The 18,542-nt window shown below is 40.6% G+C and overlaps 1 protein-coding gene across 2 annotated transcripts in view; it reads right to left on the bottom strand.

Annotated features, from left to right (window-relative positions):
• Positions 1-282: 282 nt before the first annotated feature.
• Positions 283-18,542, bottom strand: part of smg1 (SMG1 nonsense mediated mRNA decay associated PI3K related kinase) — a 104,930-nt gene continuing 86,670 nt past the window's right edge. Inside the window, exons 47-64 of one of the 2 annotated variants that reach the window (XM_026325610.1) lie at positions 16,555-16,727; positions 16,171-16,450; positions 15,467-15,739; positions 14,916-15,150; positions 14,526-14,737; positions 14,281-14,437; positions 11,489-11,678; positions 10,967-11,247; positions 9,716-9,925; positions 9,361-9,498; positions 7,612-7,764; positions 7,305-7,484; positions 6,600-6,827; positions 5,815-6,026; positions 3,999-4,099; positions 3,550-3,726; positions 2,618-2,724; positions 283-1,561 (exon numbers count right to left, since the gene is read on the bottom strand). In XM_026325610.1, coding sequence (XP_026181395.1) covers positions 1,484-1,561; positions 2,618-2,724; positions 3,550-3,726; positions 3,999-4,099; positions 5,815-6,026; positions 6,600-6,827; positions 7,305-7,484; positions 7,612-7,764; positions 9,361-9,498; positions 9,716-9,925; positions 10,967-11,247; positions 11,489-11,678; positions 14,281-14,437; positions 14,526-14,737; positions 14,916-15,150; positions 15,467-15,739; positions 16,171-16,450; positions 16,555-16,727 — 3,385 coding nt within the window. In that variant the 3' untranslated portion in view covers positions 283-1,483. The remainder of the gene's footprint in view (positions 1,562-2,617; positions 2,725-3,549; positions 3,727-3,998; positions 4,100-5,814; positions 6,027-6,599; positions 6,828-7,304; positions 7,485-7,611; positions 7,765-9,360; positions 9,499-9,715; positions 9,926-10,966; positions 11,248-11,488; positions 11,679-14,280; positions 14,438-14,525; positions 14,738-14,915; positions 15,151-15,466; positions 15,740-16,170; positions 16,451-16,554; positions 16,728-18,542) is intronic. The other variant, XM_026325613.1, reaches the window with a different exon arrangement.

Genomic DNA, 18,542 nt, shown 5'->3' with positions numbered 1-18,542 from the left:
AAGTGTATATTGATTTAAAAAAAATAAAAAAACATCTAAGGTAAGCAGAAAGACCTGTTTAATGTGTCAGCTGTAACAAAGATGACTAAATCTGCACCAGGTATTGATCAGCCCCCCCTTGTTTTTTGGAAAAAAAAAAAAAACAAAAACAAAAAAAAAAAAAACAGCATTACAAAGAAAAACTTCAAAATGCACATGAGCAATAAGATGTTGCTTCCTTTCAAATTACAGCAATTATTCTTTTTTACATCTGGTAATGATATTGATAAACTGACACCAAAATAATTTCACTGTGTTTATTTGGCATCCAACAAAAACCAATAAAAGCCTTAAGAATGAACATTTTGCACCATCACCAAAACATAACTTCTCCCACTAAAAATGTAAAACTAGAAAGTCAAGATTAATAAAATGTACGCATTAGCACTGGGGAGTGACTACATATGAGGCAAGCAAAAGCTTTTGACAAGTCAAAAAAGCCAGAAACCTACACCTATAGTTCTTTCAAAAGAGGGGCCGAAGATACACAGTAAAATGCAGACAAAAAAATACACACTGAAGATAAAGAATCAAAAGGAGATTTCTACATTGTCTGAGTGACTTGACCCTTACATGTCTGTTGTAAGCTCACAAATGAGCCATCCATATTTCAGATAATAGGACGTTGCAGTTTTACACAAAAGTACCAAGTACCCTCCCAAGAAAACTATTTCACATCATCTTTTATTCTGTGAAACCTTCAGAAATGTGTCAAAGTCTTCATACTTTTTCAAAGCGCAGTTTGATTGCACTAATTTTTTTTTTTTTTTAAATTTTAGGTATCAGGTGTGTTCATGTAGCCTTCAGAATGTTGAACCTATGTTCTCATTCACTGCCCAACCATGTCACCCACTGGCCAACCAGAATCAAAATGCCAGGGATGAAAAGATTAGGGAAAAAAGTGTGGCCATATAAGTGCCCCATCCACCTGAGCCTTATCCCTGGTGAAGTCCTACCCACAGCATGTCGGCTGTGTGCTTCAGAGAGAAACAACTCCCTTCCTGCTTCATCCTGCCCCCAGGTGGAGTCTGACTGGCCCAACAGGATGCAGTGATGTTTATGGGTACAACTTGATAGTGAGCTATGCAGGTGAGGGGGGAAGGCATCTCCAAGACGAGGGTGAGGAGGTCTTTGCCCTCCTTCCCCCCTCCCCCATTTGGTGCTGCTTTGCCCAGTCAAACCCCAGAAAGGATAGTGGGACACAGGCCCACTAAGTGTTGTGTTAGCCCAAACGCTGTTGGTTGGGGAGTGTGGTTGTAGCAGTGCTACGAGGTCGCTGCCCCAGTTTGGGTACCCAGGGGTATGGGAGGGCAGGACTAAGCATCCGCTTTTCCTTTCCTCTCCCCAGTGTGGCCCGGTGCTGCTGTTCCGACACCCCAGACTTGCTGGACTCTGGTGGATCTGCTAGCCTTCGCTGGACCAAAGACATGAAGCAGCGTTGCGTTCACACCCAGGCAGTCCAGCCCTCATACAGCTGGGCCAGGTTGTCCATGTTTGTGGCCTCCTTGATGACAAAGTCCACCTGCAACAAGAGCACCCGCTCAGGAAATGTGTTTTACAATCTGTTATTTTTAACTTGTTCACAAGGCCACATTTAGATCAGGGCTCAGTATTTACAGTAATGGCTACAATAAAGCTGATCAAAATTTACTTTGACTACACAGTGTTTTGCCAGCAGCAAAACAGACTGTAGTGTTGCATTCTGCTGTATATATAAAATCATCATTGTGAAAATAATCTGGGGTCCCTGGAGTGTGAGTGAATCAGAGACTTTGGCAGTTTAGTCACAAAAAAGATACCGTTTAGCTAACAGCTCTCCATTAACTAACAGACAGTGAATTACAGGTGACAGAAAGGTTTTATGGCTTGCTGCTGCTTTCTCATTCCCACAGATCACAGTTGAACTGATTTGGGATCAGAAAAACACTGCAGCTGCTCTGTGAGCCTTGCATGTGATTATATGTGGAGAAACTGCAGGAGCCGTTTCTTTAATGATTGATTGATTTCAGAGAGATTGTAGTTATCACAATAACAAGAGTAACACCTTGAATGGTTAGGGGTGTAATAATTCTAAATCCAATGCTTGGTTCAGATCTTGACTTTTGAGACATGGTTTGGTTCATATTTTGGCTTTCATTTTGCTTTTTGGTGGTAGTGTGGCTTAAAAAAAAAAAAAAAAAAAAAAAAAAAATTCTGGATTTCATTCCATTAAATTGAAGTATTGAAATATTTCCACACAATGCTTAATGAGCACTATTAGACAAAGACCACAATTTTGTTTTGGAAAAGATTCATTCTACAGAGGGTCTGGTATTAAGATTCCCAAGTTTAGTACATACGTAGGCAGTAATATGTACCGTTAAATGTGTGTGTGGTTAAGTGCTAAAAGGCTACTGTACAACAATATTAGTAAAGAAAGACAAAAAAATACAAAGACAAAATAGAAATATATGTAATATAAGGCAAATACTATTATAGATGCTACATTTAAAGGCTTACACAGATGGGCTAGTTAAGCTTACATGAAAAGGTAAAAGGAATAAATATGCCACAAAAGCCAGCCTGTCTTGAGTGTTACCTGCTCCGTGGCACTCATCCTCCTGTTGGGATCAATGTCTCTGCCCTCCAGCTTGGCTTTGACCCTCTTCCACACACTCACTGCATACGAGTTCCTCTCCTGAACAGCTGCGGTGAAATTTCATCATGATCAGTATTAAACATTTATTCACATTGCCCCTGTCACTTTCAAGTTTTGACTCCAGTCAAGCAATGTCAAATAGATAAGCAGAAACCACCAAACCACTGCCTCATCCCAACACCCCAATTTACCTTTCTGCTAAGTCTAGGCCAAGCCACTGACATTATGGATCAGTTTGAGAATAACTTAGGGGAATAGCTCAATTATCTATGTTTTTATTATTTTCATGTCACCCACGGTTAGTTTTCACTAACTGGTGTGTTTTAAACACAGCACAGATAACTAGGCTAAACTAGGTTTTTAACAGAGACACTATGGTGATTACACCATGTTTTCTTATTTTTGCTCTCCATATGGGCCTAAAAATGCCTCCTCATTTAACTAATAACCTATTAGCCTGTTCACTGAAACATAATATCTAACAATAGAAGTGCCAGATTACTTTCAAAATGTATATGTTTAACATTTTACTCTACAGGTGTGTTTTGTTTTTGAATCTCATTTTTAAAGTCACATTTGGACATATCTTAAGCATGATACACATGTATAGGGGAGAGCTAGAGTACCCTGGTGGTCAAATGCTTAAAATGCATGCCACATAACCACAATGCCCATGGTCTTATTGAGGTGGTAAATCTTGGTTGCATATTACGCACCTTCCTTCTCATGTTTCCTGTGTTCATCTTCACTATGAACTCACAAATACTACTACTTTGTTGTAACTTGTTCTTTTTAATGTGTTTAGTAAAAGAGGTGAAGAATTAAATTAACAACCTCAATGAGCTTTTCTCATCAAGAGTGAAAAACAGTACCTCGTCCTGTTTTGGGGTCTCGTACAGCCCTCTTGGGACTGGGGTTGAGGCCTTTGCTGTTCATTAGCAGAGTGCTCGGTGGGGTATCAGTAGGGGTTCCCAGGTTACGTGGCAGAGCCTTTCGTGCATTTTGGGACATAGAGTCTTGCTGGATCTTTACTCCGCTGCATCTAACAGCTGAAATCAAATCACATTCTTAGAGAAAACAGTTAAGACACACTGTAATAGTCAATAGCTAGATAAACTGCATCTCCATATTTTCTGGACTATAAAGTTGCACCAGAGTATTAGTCGCTTTTAGTGAAAACATCCTTGAAGAGGGGGTTGGGGGAAGAAGCAGCATGCCCACCTCCTCTCTCATGTTGTCTGAATGCAGCTGCAATGTCTTTACAACCACATATGAAGATGATAAAGAGAAGGAAATTGTATATATTCCTGTAAGTTCATACCTGCTGCAAAGCTTGCCTGAGCTGCAGAAACAGGACTGGCACATTCAGTGTTTCGGTCTGTCACCAGGGGGGAGGCAAAGCCCACCAGGCCATTATATACACTACAGTGATACACACAGAGGATTAATACAGGGAAACGAAAAGTGTGTATGAGAATATACAGTGGGTACAGAAAGTATTCAGACCCCTTTAAATTTTTCACTCTTTGTGTCATTGCAGCCATTTGCCAAAATCAAAAAAGTTCATTTTATTTCTCATTAATGTACACTCAGCACCCCATCTTGACAGAAAAAAACAGAAATGTAGACATTTTTGCAAATTTATTAAAAAAGAAAAACTGAAATATCACATGGTCATAAGTATTCAGACCCTTTGCAGTGACACTCATATTTAACTCACATGCTGTCCATTTCTTCTGATCCTCCTTGAGATGGTTCTGCTCCTTCATTGGAGTCCAGCTGTGTTTAATTAAACTGATTGGACTTGATTAGGAAAGGCACACACCTGTCTATATAAGACCTTACAGCTCACAGTGCATGTCAGAGCAAATGAGAATCATGAGGTCGAAGGAACTGCCCAAGGAGCTCAGAGACAGAATTGTGGCAAGGCACAGATCTGGCCAAGGTTACAAAAGAATTTCTGCAGCACTCAAGGTTCCTAAGAGCACAGTGGCCTCCATAATCCTCAAATGGAAAAAGTTTGGGATGACCAGAACTCTTCCTAGACCTGGCCGTCCAGCCAAACTGAGCAATCGTGGGAGAAGAGCCTTGGTGAGAGAGGTAAAGAAGAACCCAAAGATCACTGTGGCTGAGCTCCAGAGATGCAGTAGGGAGATGGGAGAAAGTTCCACAAAGTCAACTATCACTGCAGCCCTCCACCAGTCGGGGCTTTATGGCAGAGTGGCCCGACGGAAGCCTCTCCTCAGTGCAAGACACATGAAAGCCCGCATAGAGTTTGCCAAAAGACACATGAAGGACTCCCAGACTATGAGAAATAAGATTCTCTGGTCTGATGAGACCAAGATTGAACTTTTTGGCGTTAATTCTAAGCGGTATGTGTGGAGAAAACCAGGCACTGCTCATCACCTGCCCAATACAATCCCTACAGTGAAACATGGTGGTGGGAGCATCATGTTGTGGGGGTGTTTTTCAGCTGCAGGGACAGGATGACTGGTTGCAATTGAAAGAAAGATGAATGCTGCCAAGTACAGAGATATCCTGGAAGAAAACCTCTTCCAGAGTGGTCAGGACCTCAGACTGGGCCGAAGATTCACCTTTCAACAGGACAATGACCCTAAGCACACAGCTAAAATAACAAAGGAGTGGCTTCGGAACAACTCTGTGACCGTTCTTGACTGGCCCAGCCAGAGCCCTGACCTAAACCCAATTGAGCATCTCTGGAGAGACCTGAAAATGGCTGTCCACCAACGTTCACCATCCAACCTGACAGAACTGGAGAGGATCTGCAAGGAATAATGGCAGAGGATCCCCAAATCCAGGTGTGAAAAACTTGTTGCATCATTCCCAAGAAGACTCATGGCTGTACTAGCTCAAAAGGGTGCTTCTACTCAATACTGAGCACAGGGTCTGAATACTTATGACCATGTGATATTTCAGTTTTTCTTTTTTAATAAATTTGCAAAAATGTCTACATTTCTGTTTTTTTCTGTCAAGATGGGGTGCTGAGTGTACATTAATGAGAAATAAAATGAACTTTTTTGATTTTGGCAAATGGCTGCAATGACACAAAGAGTGAAAAATTTAAAGGGGTCTGAAAACTTTCCGTACCCACTGTATATGTTTGCAGTTGAGCGTACCTCTGGCTCTGGGAGTGCAGTTCCTTCAGGGTAGCTGTAATCTCTTCCAGCAGTTCAAGCTGCTCCTGGTTGTGAGGCTGGCCACTGGCCTGGATCACAGTGAATAAGACCAGCTGGATGTTGTCCTGCCATGCTTTGTATTCCAACAGGAAATGACGCACGCTGCCCTCATATGGCACCTCTTCACCATCTGCCAATGCTGCCTCCTCATCCTGATAGAATTAAATTCCAGATGAAAACTAGGTAACCACAGCTGTAATAGACTCACAGGTGAGGCTAGAACTCACCTGCATACAAAAAGAAGGCATGTATCATATATGTAATAACTATTTGAACTGACTGAACTAAAAGGGGATGGGGATTATAAATGTAATGTAGATGTTTATCCATTTTTTGTGTACATAAAAACTTCTTCCACTCTAGTTTCTCTCACTCAGCCTGTCTCCTCTACTTTGCTCTGAGTATGTGAAGCATGGACAAGCCATGACCTTGGCAGAGACAGCAGAGCAGAGTTGTCGTGCAGAGTGTTGAAACACATACAAGAAGCCCATGCACCACTGAAATGGAACAAGTGCGCATATACTGTAAATTAAATTAATTCTATTGCTTTGTGCCTTTCTTTTTTGGGGGACCGGAGGTTGTGTTGGCACAGTGGCCAGCCTTGCCAAATGAACACTGAATTTAATTCTAAATGTGTTTTTCTGCACTATACAGACATACACAAAGACAAAACACATTTTACATTTTTTAGAAAATGTATGAAACATCTTGTATGTGTGAAATACTTTAGCCATAGCTCTCAGCAGGTGCTTGACATCAGCCAGTTGGCGGTTGTGGTTGGACAGAATAGTTTTAATGGAGTCGATTAGGAGCTGCAGTGTCTCTCCACAGGACTCCAGCTGCTGCTCTCGCTCTTCCTGTGTCCTCCGCTCAACAGTCAGCTCCTCCTCCAGTTGTCTCTTGGCACAGCTCAGCCAATCAGAACTGCCTATTGGCAAGTCCAGCATTGGACTCTGTAATGATCAACAAAAAGCTTAGATACACTGCATTTTTTGTTTACCTGTACCAGAGTTATGGGGCATTCTTCTTTAAAGTGAGTCAATGTTTTGCTTGTCTTTGTCTTGTGCATGTGCACAAGGATGGACATATTTAATGCGTTTCCAAGAGCCTATGGATATTTTAGAGCTCAAGCATATATAATGTGTTTGTCGAGTAGCCCAAAATGTAACATATCTGCTGGGCCCCTTAAAAAACCTGATTTGGAAAACTGATGAAATATGACAAAAAGACGATTTTAAGCTATGCTAAAAGATAATTAAGAGTTTTTGCTTTATCTGTGTAAAATTTAGCAAAGCACAAAGTTCACACTTTTAAGTTCGGACCCGCAACTTTCGGGTTACAAGTCCGACTCTCTATATATTAGGCCATGACTGCCCCCCTTATGAACAGGATTAAAAACTTCAGAGTTAGGAGGCCGAAGTCAACCCTACCAGTCTGTGCAGTAGCTGGAGTTCCAGTGGAGACACTGTGCTGCTAAACTGTGCAGCATAGGAACACGTTTGCTGGCAGCGCTTCAGCAGTTCAAATAGTGCTGTATCCATGTTGTGAGCCTCAGGGGATCGGGTCCGAAGGCCTTCAAAGTTCAGGATGGTAGAGCACAAAAAGGTGACCTGGACAAAGAAAGCTTGTCATTTCCTTTAACAGTGGTCATCTATCAAGTACTGTTGCTGCTAAGATAATCTTCAGTCACTGAAGTTTTACAAATGGACCGTGATCATTAACATGGCAGCGTGGTACCTGGCTGGTAAGCTGGTTCTCTCTGGCCACCACAGCACGTCTCTCCCTGATGGTCATCTCAAAGTCCTGCAGGACGGGGGCCAATGCAGGGTTGGCTCCACCAGCCCACTTCAGACGTTGTTCGATGCTAGCCTCAAGTGCTGATAGCTTCTCCTAAGAACACAGCAGTCAAACAACAGAAGATACAGATATCTGAATATTTTATTTGAAATGTGTAAATTAAATCTTACAGATTCACAAAAGTTTTATATATTTAGGAAAGGTCACTGAGATCAAGATCTCTTGAAAGCGAGACATGAGAACAAATTTCAAAAACAAAACATCACATACACAATTGTGGTAGTGTTTTTGGTCAAATGTGAGCCTCATCAGTGTGCACATATTTAAAAATGGAAATTTGTATAGAAGAGTGTCTGTGGGTTAAATCAATGAGCAGATTTTCTGGGCTATAAGTTACACGAGTATAAGTTGCTTTTAACAAAAAAAGCCCCGTTCAAGAAAAAAAAAAAAAAAAAAAAAAAAGTCACTTCGGGGTGTAAGTTGCATTTTTAATTATACTAATTATAATCTAAATTAGCCTATGAAGAACGTAGGCTAGGCATAACAACAAGCAAGTGCATCACGAAATTTATGCATCCGTGTCAGCTAACAAACAACTGCACCAATATCAGGGTGAGGGGAGATATAAAAGCATCTCCTCCTGCTCTCTCAGATTGCCTAAATGGTGACTACCACTCCACAGTATGTTTTAGTTGCAGACTTTAACTGCAATTTGAAGTCTGCAGTATAGTTCTTTCTTTTGGGCAGCATGTTCACTTGTGTTACACTAGGAGTTAGAGTTTAGCACAAATACAAACGTTTTTACTTTTTCAGCGATACAATTTTAACTTCAATTGTGTCAAGACCGTCATCTAATACTAGTGACAACTTGACAAATTTACTGTAAATATATACATAAGTTGTTTCGCTGTATAAGTCAAAGGACAAGTGACTTATAGTCAGTATATACTATAGTCAGTATATACAAGTGAATTTTTACTGTGACTTATAGTTTTGAAAATAGAATAAGTCTCTTGTTTTTTTTTATGCTTGTGAGTTTATAAACTTTGACATGGATTTTGAAGTGCTTTATAAACAAGGCACCTGGTCTAATTTCTTCAAAGCTCCATCTATACTAAGAACAGCAGCATTTCGGTGAGTGAAAACTATTTTACATAGATAGAAGCTAGAGAAGCACTGTTTCATGGTAAAAAGGCTCCTGGTTTGAAACCTGGCAGGGGCCTTTCTGTGCGGAGTCTGCATGTTCTCCCTGTGCTTGTGTGGGTTTTCTCCAGGTACTCTGGTTTCCTCCCACAGTCCAAAAACAGGTTAGGTTGATTGGTGACTAAATTTCTCATAAGAGTGAGGGTGTGAGGTTGTTTGTCTCAAAGGATATCACCATAGTCCAATGTAGACAATTAGGTGGGCTACATAATCTTTCTGTTTTGAAAGAAGAAACCAGTTGTGATTGGACAGAGGTGGAGCTGAATAGAGAGTTCAGATTTTGTCCGAAGAGAAATGGTTTGAATGCAAGGTAATGCTAATGTAAGGAATAATGTAATTTGACAATAAAAGCAAAATTCCCCAGCAAACCATATGATCAAAAATGGTATTTTCCTGAAAATTCTAGTATGACACCATATCTTGATGAGAACATTTGGATTCATCACTGTGGATTAAACACTATGGTATCTGTAGTACGATACTGACCTGAGTGGCGATAATGGCTCCCTCATCCTGACTCAACTTGTATAGCTTTTTCTTCATGTTGCTGAGAATGATGGAGCGAGGAGGAATGCTGACACTTAGGGGCTGATTATTAGGATTCAGAACATCCTCATGCTGCCACTGGAAGTGAACAAAAAACAAAAAGCAAAAACAAAAATAAATAAAAAATACACAGGGCTAAACTGAGCTTTCAACTCAAATACAATTTTGCACCTAGACTGATAACTAAAAAGAAATTAACCTTATAATCAATACAAATAGTGCAAGCGATCAATATTGTCCATGATGGTAAATTGTAACATTATGCATTTAAAGTTATTTCAGTCTTTCAGTCTACCTGGAACATGGCAATGTGCAGCTGGTTCCTCTGCAGGCTTGCCTTGGTGGCCTCCAGGTTGGCGTCCAACCTTCTCAACAAGTCCACTTTTTTCCAGGCCGTGTCATAGGACGATGCCAGCACTGTAGCTCTGTTCAACAGCAACTGAGATACCCGGCCTGATGCCACATTCTGATCCATTGCCTTCTTACAAAGCTCATCCAGAGACACCTTCAGTCAGAACAGACATAGGTCATAGGTCAGATGTCGACTGTTATGTGGTGCAGTACGTATATATTCATGAGTACAGCTTGTTTATGGATTAGCTCTAGCCTAACTCATCTAAAAACTTACTAGATTCTTTGCACAACGTAACTTCTAAATCATAACAAACTCTTGTACTAGCCAGGTACCATTTTTTTGTTCAGTACTTGCTAATTCCAGACTTATTACTTTATGTTCGCTAGGCTACCAGTTAGCTTAGCTAGTTGCTAGTAATGGCCTATCCTTCCCCCTCGCCCTCTCGGTGTGACATGTTTAGTTATTCCTCTGCCTCCTTTAAAGCAGAATGGGAGGCAGAGCCTTTAGCTATCAAGCTACTTTCCTGTGGAACCATCTCCCAGTCTGGGTTCAGGAGGCAGACACTCTATACTTTTAAAGCTACACTTCAAACTTTTCTTTATGACAAAGCTTATAGTCGGGGTTGGCTCAGGAACCATCCCTTAGTTATGCTGCTATAGGCCTAGACTGCTTGAAGACTTCCATTCATGCACCAGTGTCCTTTCCTTTCCCCTCCCCTCCCGAAGAGGTTCATGTAAATAGGAAGAGGTACCACAGCATTAATCATGTCTTCATTGCAGACAATAAGACAATAAACAACAGGGGCATTTCCACCTAGTTACTTTTAAATAGGGTGATTAGGGTAAAATATACAAAAAAGAGTCCTGTTTTTTTCAAAGTGAAGGCTATAATATATCATGCGCTTTTGTTTCTGTGTGTGAAAGTGTGTTTATTTTTGTTGACAACCAGTCTTTAAAAGGATGCGTCTCACATAACGGGGTAAGCCCCACCTGCACAGTGAGATAAGTGGTTTTGTCTTTTCCTTGTTCAGAGTTGCTCCAAGATTGGTCCTAAATCACCCTTAAGTTAGAACCTAAAAGTTTTTAGGCTAAGTTATGACTCTTTACCAACATCTTATTAATCTTTATTAACATGGCGCCTGGTCCCCACAGTGTGAGCAATAATAGGCAAACACACCCACACTGGTTGTACCTTGCTTTCTGCACCAAAGTCTTTTGCCTCCACCTGGATGACAACATCTAGACCAAGAGCAGACAGGGTGCTGCATATGGCCAGACCAAGAGCTTGGCTAGGGAGACCCATGAGCATCTGCCTAACAAACTCCGCTGTGAAGGCCTTGATGGGGCGGGTCATCTGTTCTTCACTGACCACCACCACGCTAGAGCTTGCTGCACTTGGCCGTCGGTACAGTGGCTTCCCCAAACCAACTGGTCCATTTGTAGGCAACAGGTCCTCAGCTGGGGGACAAGTACCTGGACACATTTGTCACACAGTCAGATAGCAAGCTGAGAAGCTTAATTTTCTCTACCTGGTAAACACTTCTAGACACTCCTGTACACATTTAATACCATTTGAAAAGATTAACAATATTAATATATTGTTGAAGTCCTGCCTGACTGCGCTGCACTTACAAGTGGCTGGTGATCGGTCAGTCACTGTGAATGGGTGGTTGAAAAAAACCTACATTTTTATGCAGCAGTGATGAGCACTTACCAGACAGCGTCTGAGCAAAGGAGCAACACAGCTTGAAGAAATCCCTGATAGTCTGCAGTCTTTTGAGGAAGAATATGTCTTCCATCAGTTGTCGCTGATTCAGGTTATCAAAGAAGTGGAGCTGTGTGGTCCGAGCCTCCCTAAGAACATCCACCTTCCTCCATGCAGATGGTACCTCCAAAGAACTTAGCTAAGGATAATAAGGAGCAGAGGTATACTAGGTAAGAAGAGAGTTTTCTTTTTAACACTGGCAGCCATACCCATAACCTTTACTCAGCCAGAATATAACACTGTCAAAGGATGCTGACCAATGGCTCAAGAAAAAGTGCATCTATGTACATAGGCCAGTTTTAGATCACCCTGGATTTGCAATAGTGTCACGAAAGAATTTCAATATGACAAAGACACTGGCTTTAAATGTACTTTACTATATTTCCTTTCAGTCAGGCTCAAACCAAACACACTATAAATCACTGCTTTCTGCTCTTCACTTCTCCTATTCCATCCTGTTTCCAAAAGCAAACTGTACAAAGCCAGAAGGGTAAAATCAACATCATGCTAGGTTAATGTTATCAGAACAAACATTAGCTTAAATGTTAACACATCAAAAAGTCCTCAAGTCCTTTCACTGTGTTTAATACTCTCCATCTGAAAAAGCCAAACTGATGTTAACCCTGTTTTTTTGTCCTGCCTTGGTCCCCACTCTGTGCAAAGGAACACAACATTTCAGTCCGGCAGCCACTATTTCAGATGCAGTCTGACTTGGAGCTGAGGAGAGTTAAATGGTAAATGAATTTGCAGCTATACAGTGTTTCTGTATACAGTTAAGTGCGCACAAAGCACTTCGCAATCAATGCCAATTCACACCACTTTCCATTTCTGAAAAGGACATGATATTAACTTATATTCATTTCCTGTCCTGACCTCAACTATAAACACTACCTGTTTAAACCTAGCCATAACCTCCACTTTAAAACATGTCACCTCTTTAAAGTTGATTGTTGTAGATGTGAATACCTGGGTCCATATTTACAAAGCTTCTCTCAGAGAGCTCCTATCTTAAGTCCTAGACTAAAAGTCCTAGACTAAAAGTGATTTAGGAACCTTCTCAGAGCAGCTCTGAGTAAGGAAAGTACAAAAACCTTTATCTCAGTGAGGAGGTGTGGTTGACCCTGTTGCTAGGGATGACGCAGTATTTCAAAGACTGTGATTGGCTGATAAAAAACCTATCTGTAAAGGTCTTAAAATGCGCTCTTTGTGAAAATAGAATATATGATAATAGAATGGACAGTGAAATCATAAAATGTTTGTATTAAGAAATTGATTAATCATGAATACAGGCTACTTTATGCAAAGTTTCTGTAGGCTAAATATCTTCAAGTTAATTCAAATTAAAACAGCCAAATGTTGAAAATGTGTCTACCAATTTCCACGCAGTAGTTACTATATTTAAGTGTTTACATTTATTTACCATACTGATGTTATTACTTGTAATCCATTTGAGATTGATGGGAGCCAAATGGCTAACCTTTTACCAATTTAAATGATTGCAGGACAGTCTGTTTAAGTTGCACTTATGGATGGCATGTAGCCAACAATCCAAGAGAGATGGAAGGAAGTAAAAGAACAAGAAAACTAAACTGGACAGAAGAGACTGGGAAACCAGAAGATTTCTATGTCACTATATGAGGCTGCGAAAGCATTTCAGTAGTTTGTGTGATCACTCTGCTGATGGAAGGTTGTGACAAACACAAGTCATCACTACTGCACTGCTGCATTTATCTAGTTGCCAAATACCTCAGTGTTGTAATCACTTTCATTTGTGGCATTATGACATTACTACGTTGTGTGGGAGATGTGAGCGCATCTCTAATAAGTTCAACCACAAACATTATCCCATCGCGGTCCAACCTGTAGCATTTAATTAATTAACTCACGATTGCTCAGTGTTTGGAGAATATTTCTTCTTTCGGCCATTTTGTCCTTAAGCCTCTTAAATGTCCTCTCTTAATTTTTACCTTTTTAGGGCTAAGATGTTCCATGAATCATATTTATCTTTACTAAGATTTAGTCCTAAATTTAAGGGAAAATTATTTTTATATACTAATTCTAAGAATTGTCTTAGAATTTCGTAACTAAGAGCAACTTTTAGGGTTATAAAGCTTTGTGAATATGGGCCCTGGAATCCTAACATGGTTTCAGTCCCCACAATGTAGCAAAAACATGGTACATACACGGCATGGCAATTGGGATTAATTTACACACTGTCAGTAGAGGGTAGATAGTAGTGTGCAGGGCTTAAAATTGTAAATAGTACAAAACTTTTTTCACCTAAATAGTGCTGGTTATTGGTACTCAATACCTTTAAGGAATGGGTTGAAACATCTCCTGTCAAACACTACCTGTAATCAATATTTTTGCACGTAAATATTACTAATGTTACTTCGTAGTTGGCATGTTGATTAGAAAGTTTTAAGGTATTTTTGTCTTCAGCTAACTTTTTTTTTTTTTTTTTTTTTTTTTTTTTTTTACAGAGGTTGAGAAGTCGTGAAGTTCAGCGATGAATGCACACAACTTATTTTTTGATTGCAGACAGTGTGAGTCATTGGTGAGTAAATATCAGCCGACTGTCGCTCCCAGCAACATACTTATGTGTTGGAGTGTGTTAACTCAACCATGAATAACCGCAGCCACAAAAAAACAAAAACACCATTAAACACAGGGAAGAACTTATTGTGGTATGCCATTTACAGCCTATTATAAGAAAACAAACAAAAAAATTCCCATGATACCTTCTCTGTGAGGTGCCCAAAGGCTGTCTCTAGCTGCGCAAACATGCCATCAAAGGCCACGAGTAACATTTGACCAGAAGACATCTTTGGTGTCTCCTGATCCGGTCCATCCAAGCTCCGAGGTTGGATCAATTCAGAGTACTGAGCACGAAGCACCCTGAGAACAGGGAGAATGTTTTTCATACGTCAGACCAACATCTAAGCCAATGCTGCATTCACACAACTCAATTCACATCCATAGCAACCTGGTAATGTGGAGACAATGGTTGTGCCCATCATGGTCCAGGCCCGTGTTGGCCTGTAGACTGTCTACCAAGCCCTGTAGGCCAAGACCATCAGAGCTCTGTTCCACCAGCTGCTCCAGCTCTGCTAACATGGACTCCAGGGTGGGCTCTCCTTTCACCATACAGCGCAGTGCCTCTGGAAAGATGATCTGCCGAAAGTTGGTGTTCAGCTCCTAAAGAGAACAAAGAAACACATCAACATCTGAATTTTTTTTTTTTTTTAGCATTTTTCCAGTGGAGTGTACTGGCACATTACAGTCCCATATAAGTAAAAATAGAAGAAACCTTTCAATTTCATCCACAGAATAGTAAATAGCCATAAGTGGTTGATTTCACAGTGTCTGCACCTACCTGCAAGCAGGTATATACAGCGTTGGCCAAGTACACAGTCTGAGTAGTAGCTGAAGGTGCAGGCAGCTCCAGGTCATGGGGCAGCAATGGGCAGCGCTGCAGCAGCGTTGTCAGGGTACTGACATTTCCAATCATACTACAAAGTTCTTCTAAAAACCATGCCCCATCACGAGATGTTAAGTCTACTAGCTGCTCTCCTGCACTAGCTGCTGCCCCTTCCATCACCAAGTTCCGCCTGGGGGGAAAATAGAAATCTAGCTCTGTATTTACTTGCACTTTACTTTGTACCATATTTACTTGCACTTTACTCTGTACCATTCCCCATTTGTTGAGTTTTTCTTTGGGGATTAATAACGTTTATCTTCTAATTTTCTCAGATCTCCCACTTTTGAGAAACAGCACATTTAAAAAAAAAAAGCAGAATTATATGTACTTATGGTATATACAGGTTTCAGACATAAATATGAATCAAAACAGTTGCACACTATTATTTACTATTAGTCTCACTGGACAAACATTTCATTGAAAAAAACAAAAAAGATGTGTTAAACCTGCAGAGTGTGCAGAGGGCAGAGGTGATGATTCCTGCCAGGCTGAGAGATCCTGGCTCTCCATTTTCCTGAAGGAAGACTGTAATGCAGTGCTCAATCTCTTGCAGCTGCTCCTCGCAGGCTGTTGCAGTTGTGCCCTCAGACTTCAGTCTCTCTGCTTGGTGCATCACACGCTCATTGATGTCAGCTGCTTGATGTTGCATAGTCAACTCCACACTGGACAAGAACTGGCTGGAAGCTGCAGGTGGCTGCGGGGCAAAAAGCACCTCATATCTGTAAAGAAAGTGGCAAACAGTTTAACTGTGGGCATAATAAGTTCCAGGACAGTGCAACAACAACAACATAAACATGACAAAATGTTGCTAACAAAAATGGCCTAATATATTAGGTCTGCAGTTTATCCTCAGTAACCAGGACAACACTATTTTGAAGAATGCCATGTCGGAGCATAGTTGATACCAGACTGGGCTTACGGGTGAAGGCCCAAATGTTTTCAGCAGTTCACTATTTTTAAACAGAATGCAAAGCTCTGATGGAACAAAACCAAATACCTCCACTTCTCCATTTGGTGTTTTGTCAACAGCTCATGTCATAGGAGCATTGCCAGGGAGAGTTTTAGGTGGACAGATTTCATGACTTAACAATAAGCCTGCTAAAATATGTATTACGTAAACACCCAGAAAAAACACAATGTAGGCCCTTACTGTCTATAGATGTGTTGGCATCGCTCTGCTGTCATATCTTGTAGTAGCTCCTCCAACCAGGCCTTCCACTGGTGTGCCCTATGGAGTAGCAGGGTAGCACGTGGGTAAAGCAAAGCAACAGTAGCATAGCTGTGCAGCTGCTCCAGGCATCCACGAAGTGCTGCACGTCGCTGCTGCAACAAGGAGTTCATCTCCGCCTCCAGGCTCTCACACTGGCTGATCAGGTGGGCCTGGCCTGCATTCTGCAGAAAGGCTGTAGCTGGTACATAGCTAGGAGGACCTGGAAGACCGGACAACCAGTAACAAGATGTAAGACTTTTTTTTTTCTTTTTTTTTTTTACCAGGTAATTTATATATCCTTGCATCATTTCCAGTAGGCCCAACCAAGATCTATGGGGTTGCTGATGTCCTGCAGCAGGCTGGCCAGCTGGGTGGCCTCCAGGTTGGAGAACGCTGTCTGGTACTGCGAGATCCACTGGTCCAAGTCAGCCATCTTGTTTTGAATGGCTTCCTGTGCAGTCCGCTGCCGCGACTGCAGCTGGGTATGTTCAGAGTACCTGTGACAAGGAGGTCTGGGTAAAGAAACTTTCAAAATGTGCTGCTATAAGGCCTATTGGGGAATAAAATTTCTTTTTTGTGATACATAATGCGATATGAAAAAATGCAGAAAACATGAACCAGGGTTTGCTCAACATCTTTTTCTGAAGCTGAAATAATTACATACAACTGATGTTTCTTTTTTAAATTGCAACAAAACCTTATTGTTCTGCAATTTTTTTTCCTGTGCTTTCATTAGCAAAGGTGATTTGGTTGTCTAATAAACTGATTGGTTTCTTGTGCGAACCAAGCCTGGATGTCAACTAACTATCTGAGAACCGGAGTAAATTAAGTTACACCAGGGATACTTTTACTGTAGATTGCTCAATGAAAATGAGAACCATGCGAGTTTTTGTTTTGTATTAAACTAGTAAATGAAGCAATGAAACAACATTCATGCTAATGCAGTACATAAATGCAGATGCGTCAGCTATGTGAGACTGGTTTCCTGTGTTGTCACATTCTTGAAATCCTAAAAATCCTACACAACGCAAGCAAAAGCTGTACCTGGGGGTTTAGTAGCATCAAACGACAAATTAACCTGGCCCCTTCTGTTTGGGTTAACTTTCTCTCAAAACAACCTGGAAATGTTCTGTGCTTCACGGGACTTATATCGACCCCTGTGAACTGAGCTTGAGCCCTTGCAATGGCCCACAAGACTGGCTGTTGACTTTTACCAGGAAGGAGCATTGTACCAGCTGTTGTAATTTGCTTCTGAGTATACTTGTGTGAACTATGTTTCGGGCTTTAATTTGCCTACTTGACTTCACAATATAACAACCGTTGGTCAATAAAAAAATGAGCTACTCTTTCAATTGTGTCGTTAGAGTAGACAGCAGAACTTTGCTTGCATCATCAGAGGAGAGGGGGAATGTAAATGCATAATGAAAATGCATAATGAGGAGAAAAACAATCAACTCTGATGTTTTTCATAGACAAAGTATATTCTTAGCCATGCATATTAAGGAAACAGGGTTGGCAGATTGTCCCCACAAAGTCAAGCAAAAATTTCCAAATTATTAATGTAACAAGACATTCACAAATAAATCAGTTTACAGCAAACCTTTAGCTTCAGTTTCTAAGCATTATATTCATTCTAGTATGGGCTACAGTATGGTCTGTGCATGTGCTGTACATGGAAGTGTAAGTTGAACTCCACCTATAGATATTATAGTGTAACACATGCTGTGCTGCAGTACAAATGTCAGTCGTGGAGAAAGTGGCAACTTAGGTCGTTGAGAGAGAGGGGGACATTTTGAACTGCTACTACTGCACATATAGTTAACATAGTAAATATAGTAAACATAGTAAACCTCAGTTTACTACCTTAAAATGTAATAAACCTGAATGATAACAGAAATCTAAACAGAAACTACAACAGTTCATTAATATTTTTAGTGAACATTTAAACTAATTTAATATTAAATAAAAAAAAAAAAAATTATGCAGTGGTCTGCTGAGGGAGTGGTATCACAGCAGAAAGAAACTGGTGAAAAAAAAAAAAAGCAGCTAGCTCTGTTCTGGGCTGCTCTCTGGACTCATTTATTTTCCAAACTATTTTACCATTTTTATTGTAATTTTCTTTTCTTATTGTTGTAACACCTGAATTTCCTAATATTAGTGTTAGAATTATCTGATCTAATATAAAATATTTAAATTATATTTTAGATTATATTTTTCAATTAAAATGACTGTAAAACTAGTGTGTCCCTGGCAGTATCATCTACCTCAAGCTGAACTGGAATCTACATTCTAAAGGCATGACTGCTGCAATG

The sequence above is a fragment of the Mastacembelus armatus genome, chromosome 8 (genome assembly GCF_900324485.2).
Source record: "Mastacembelus armatus chromosome 8, fMasArm1.2, whole genome shotgun sequence".
NCBI lineage: Eukaryota > Metazoa > Chordata > Actinopteri > Synbranchiformes > Mastacembelidae > Mastacembelus > Mastacembelus armatus.
The sequence above is the reverse complement of the archived record's forward strand: the minus strand, read 5'-3'. Positions and strand labels throughout refer to the sequence as shown.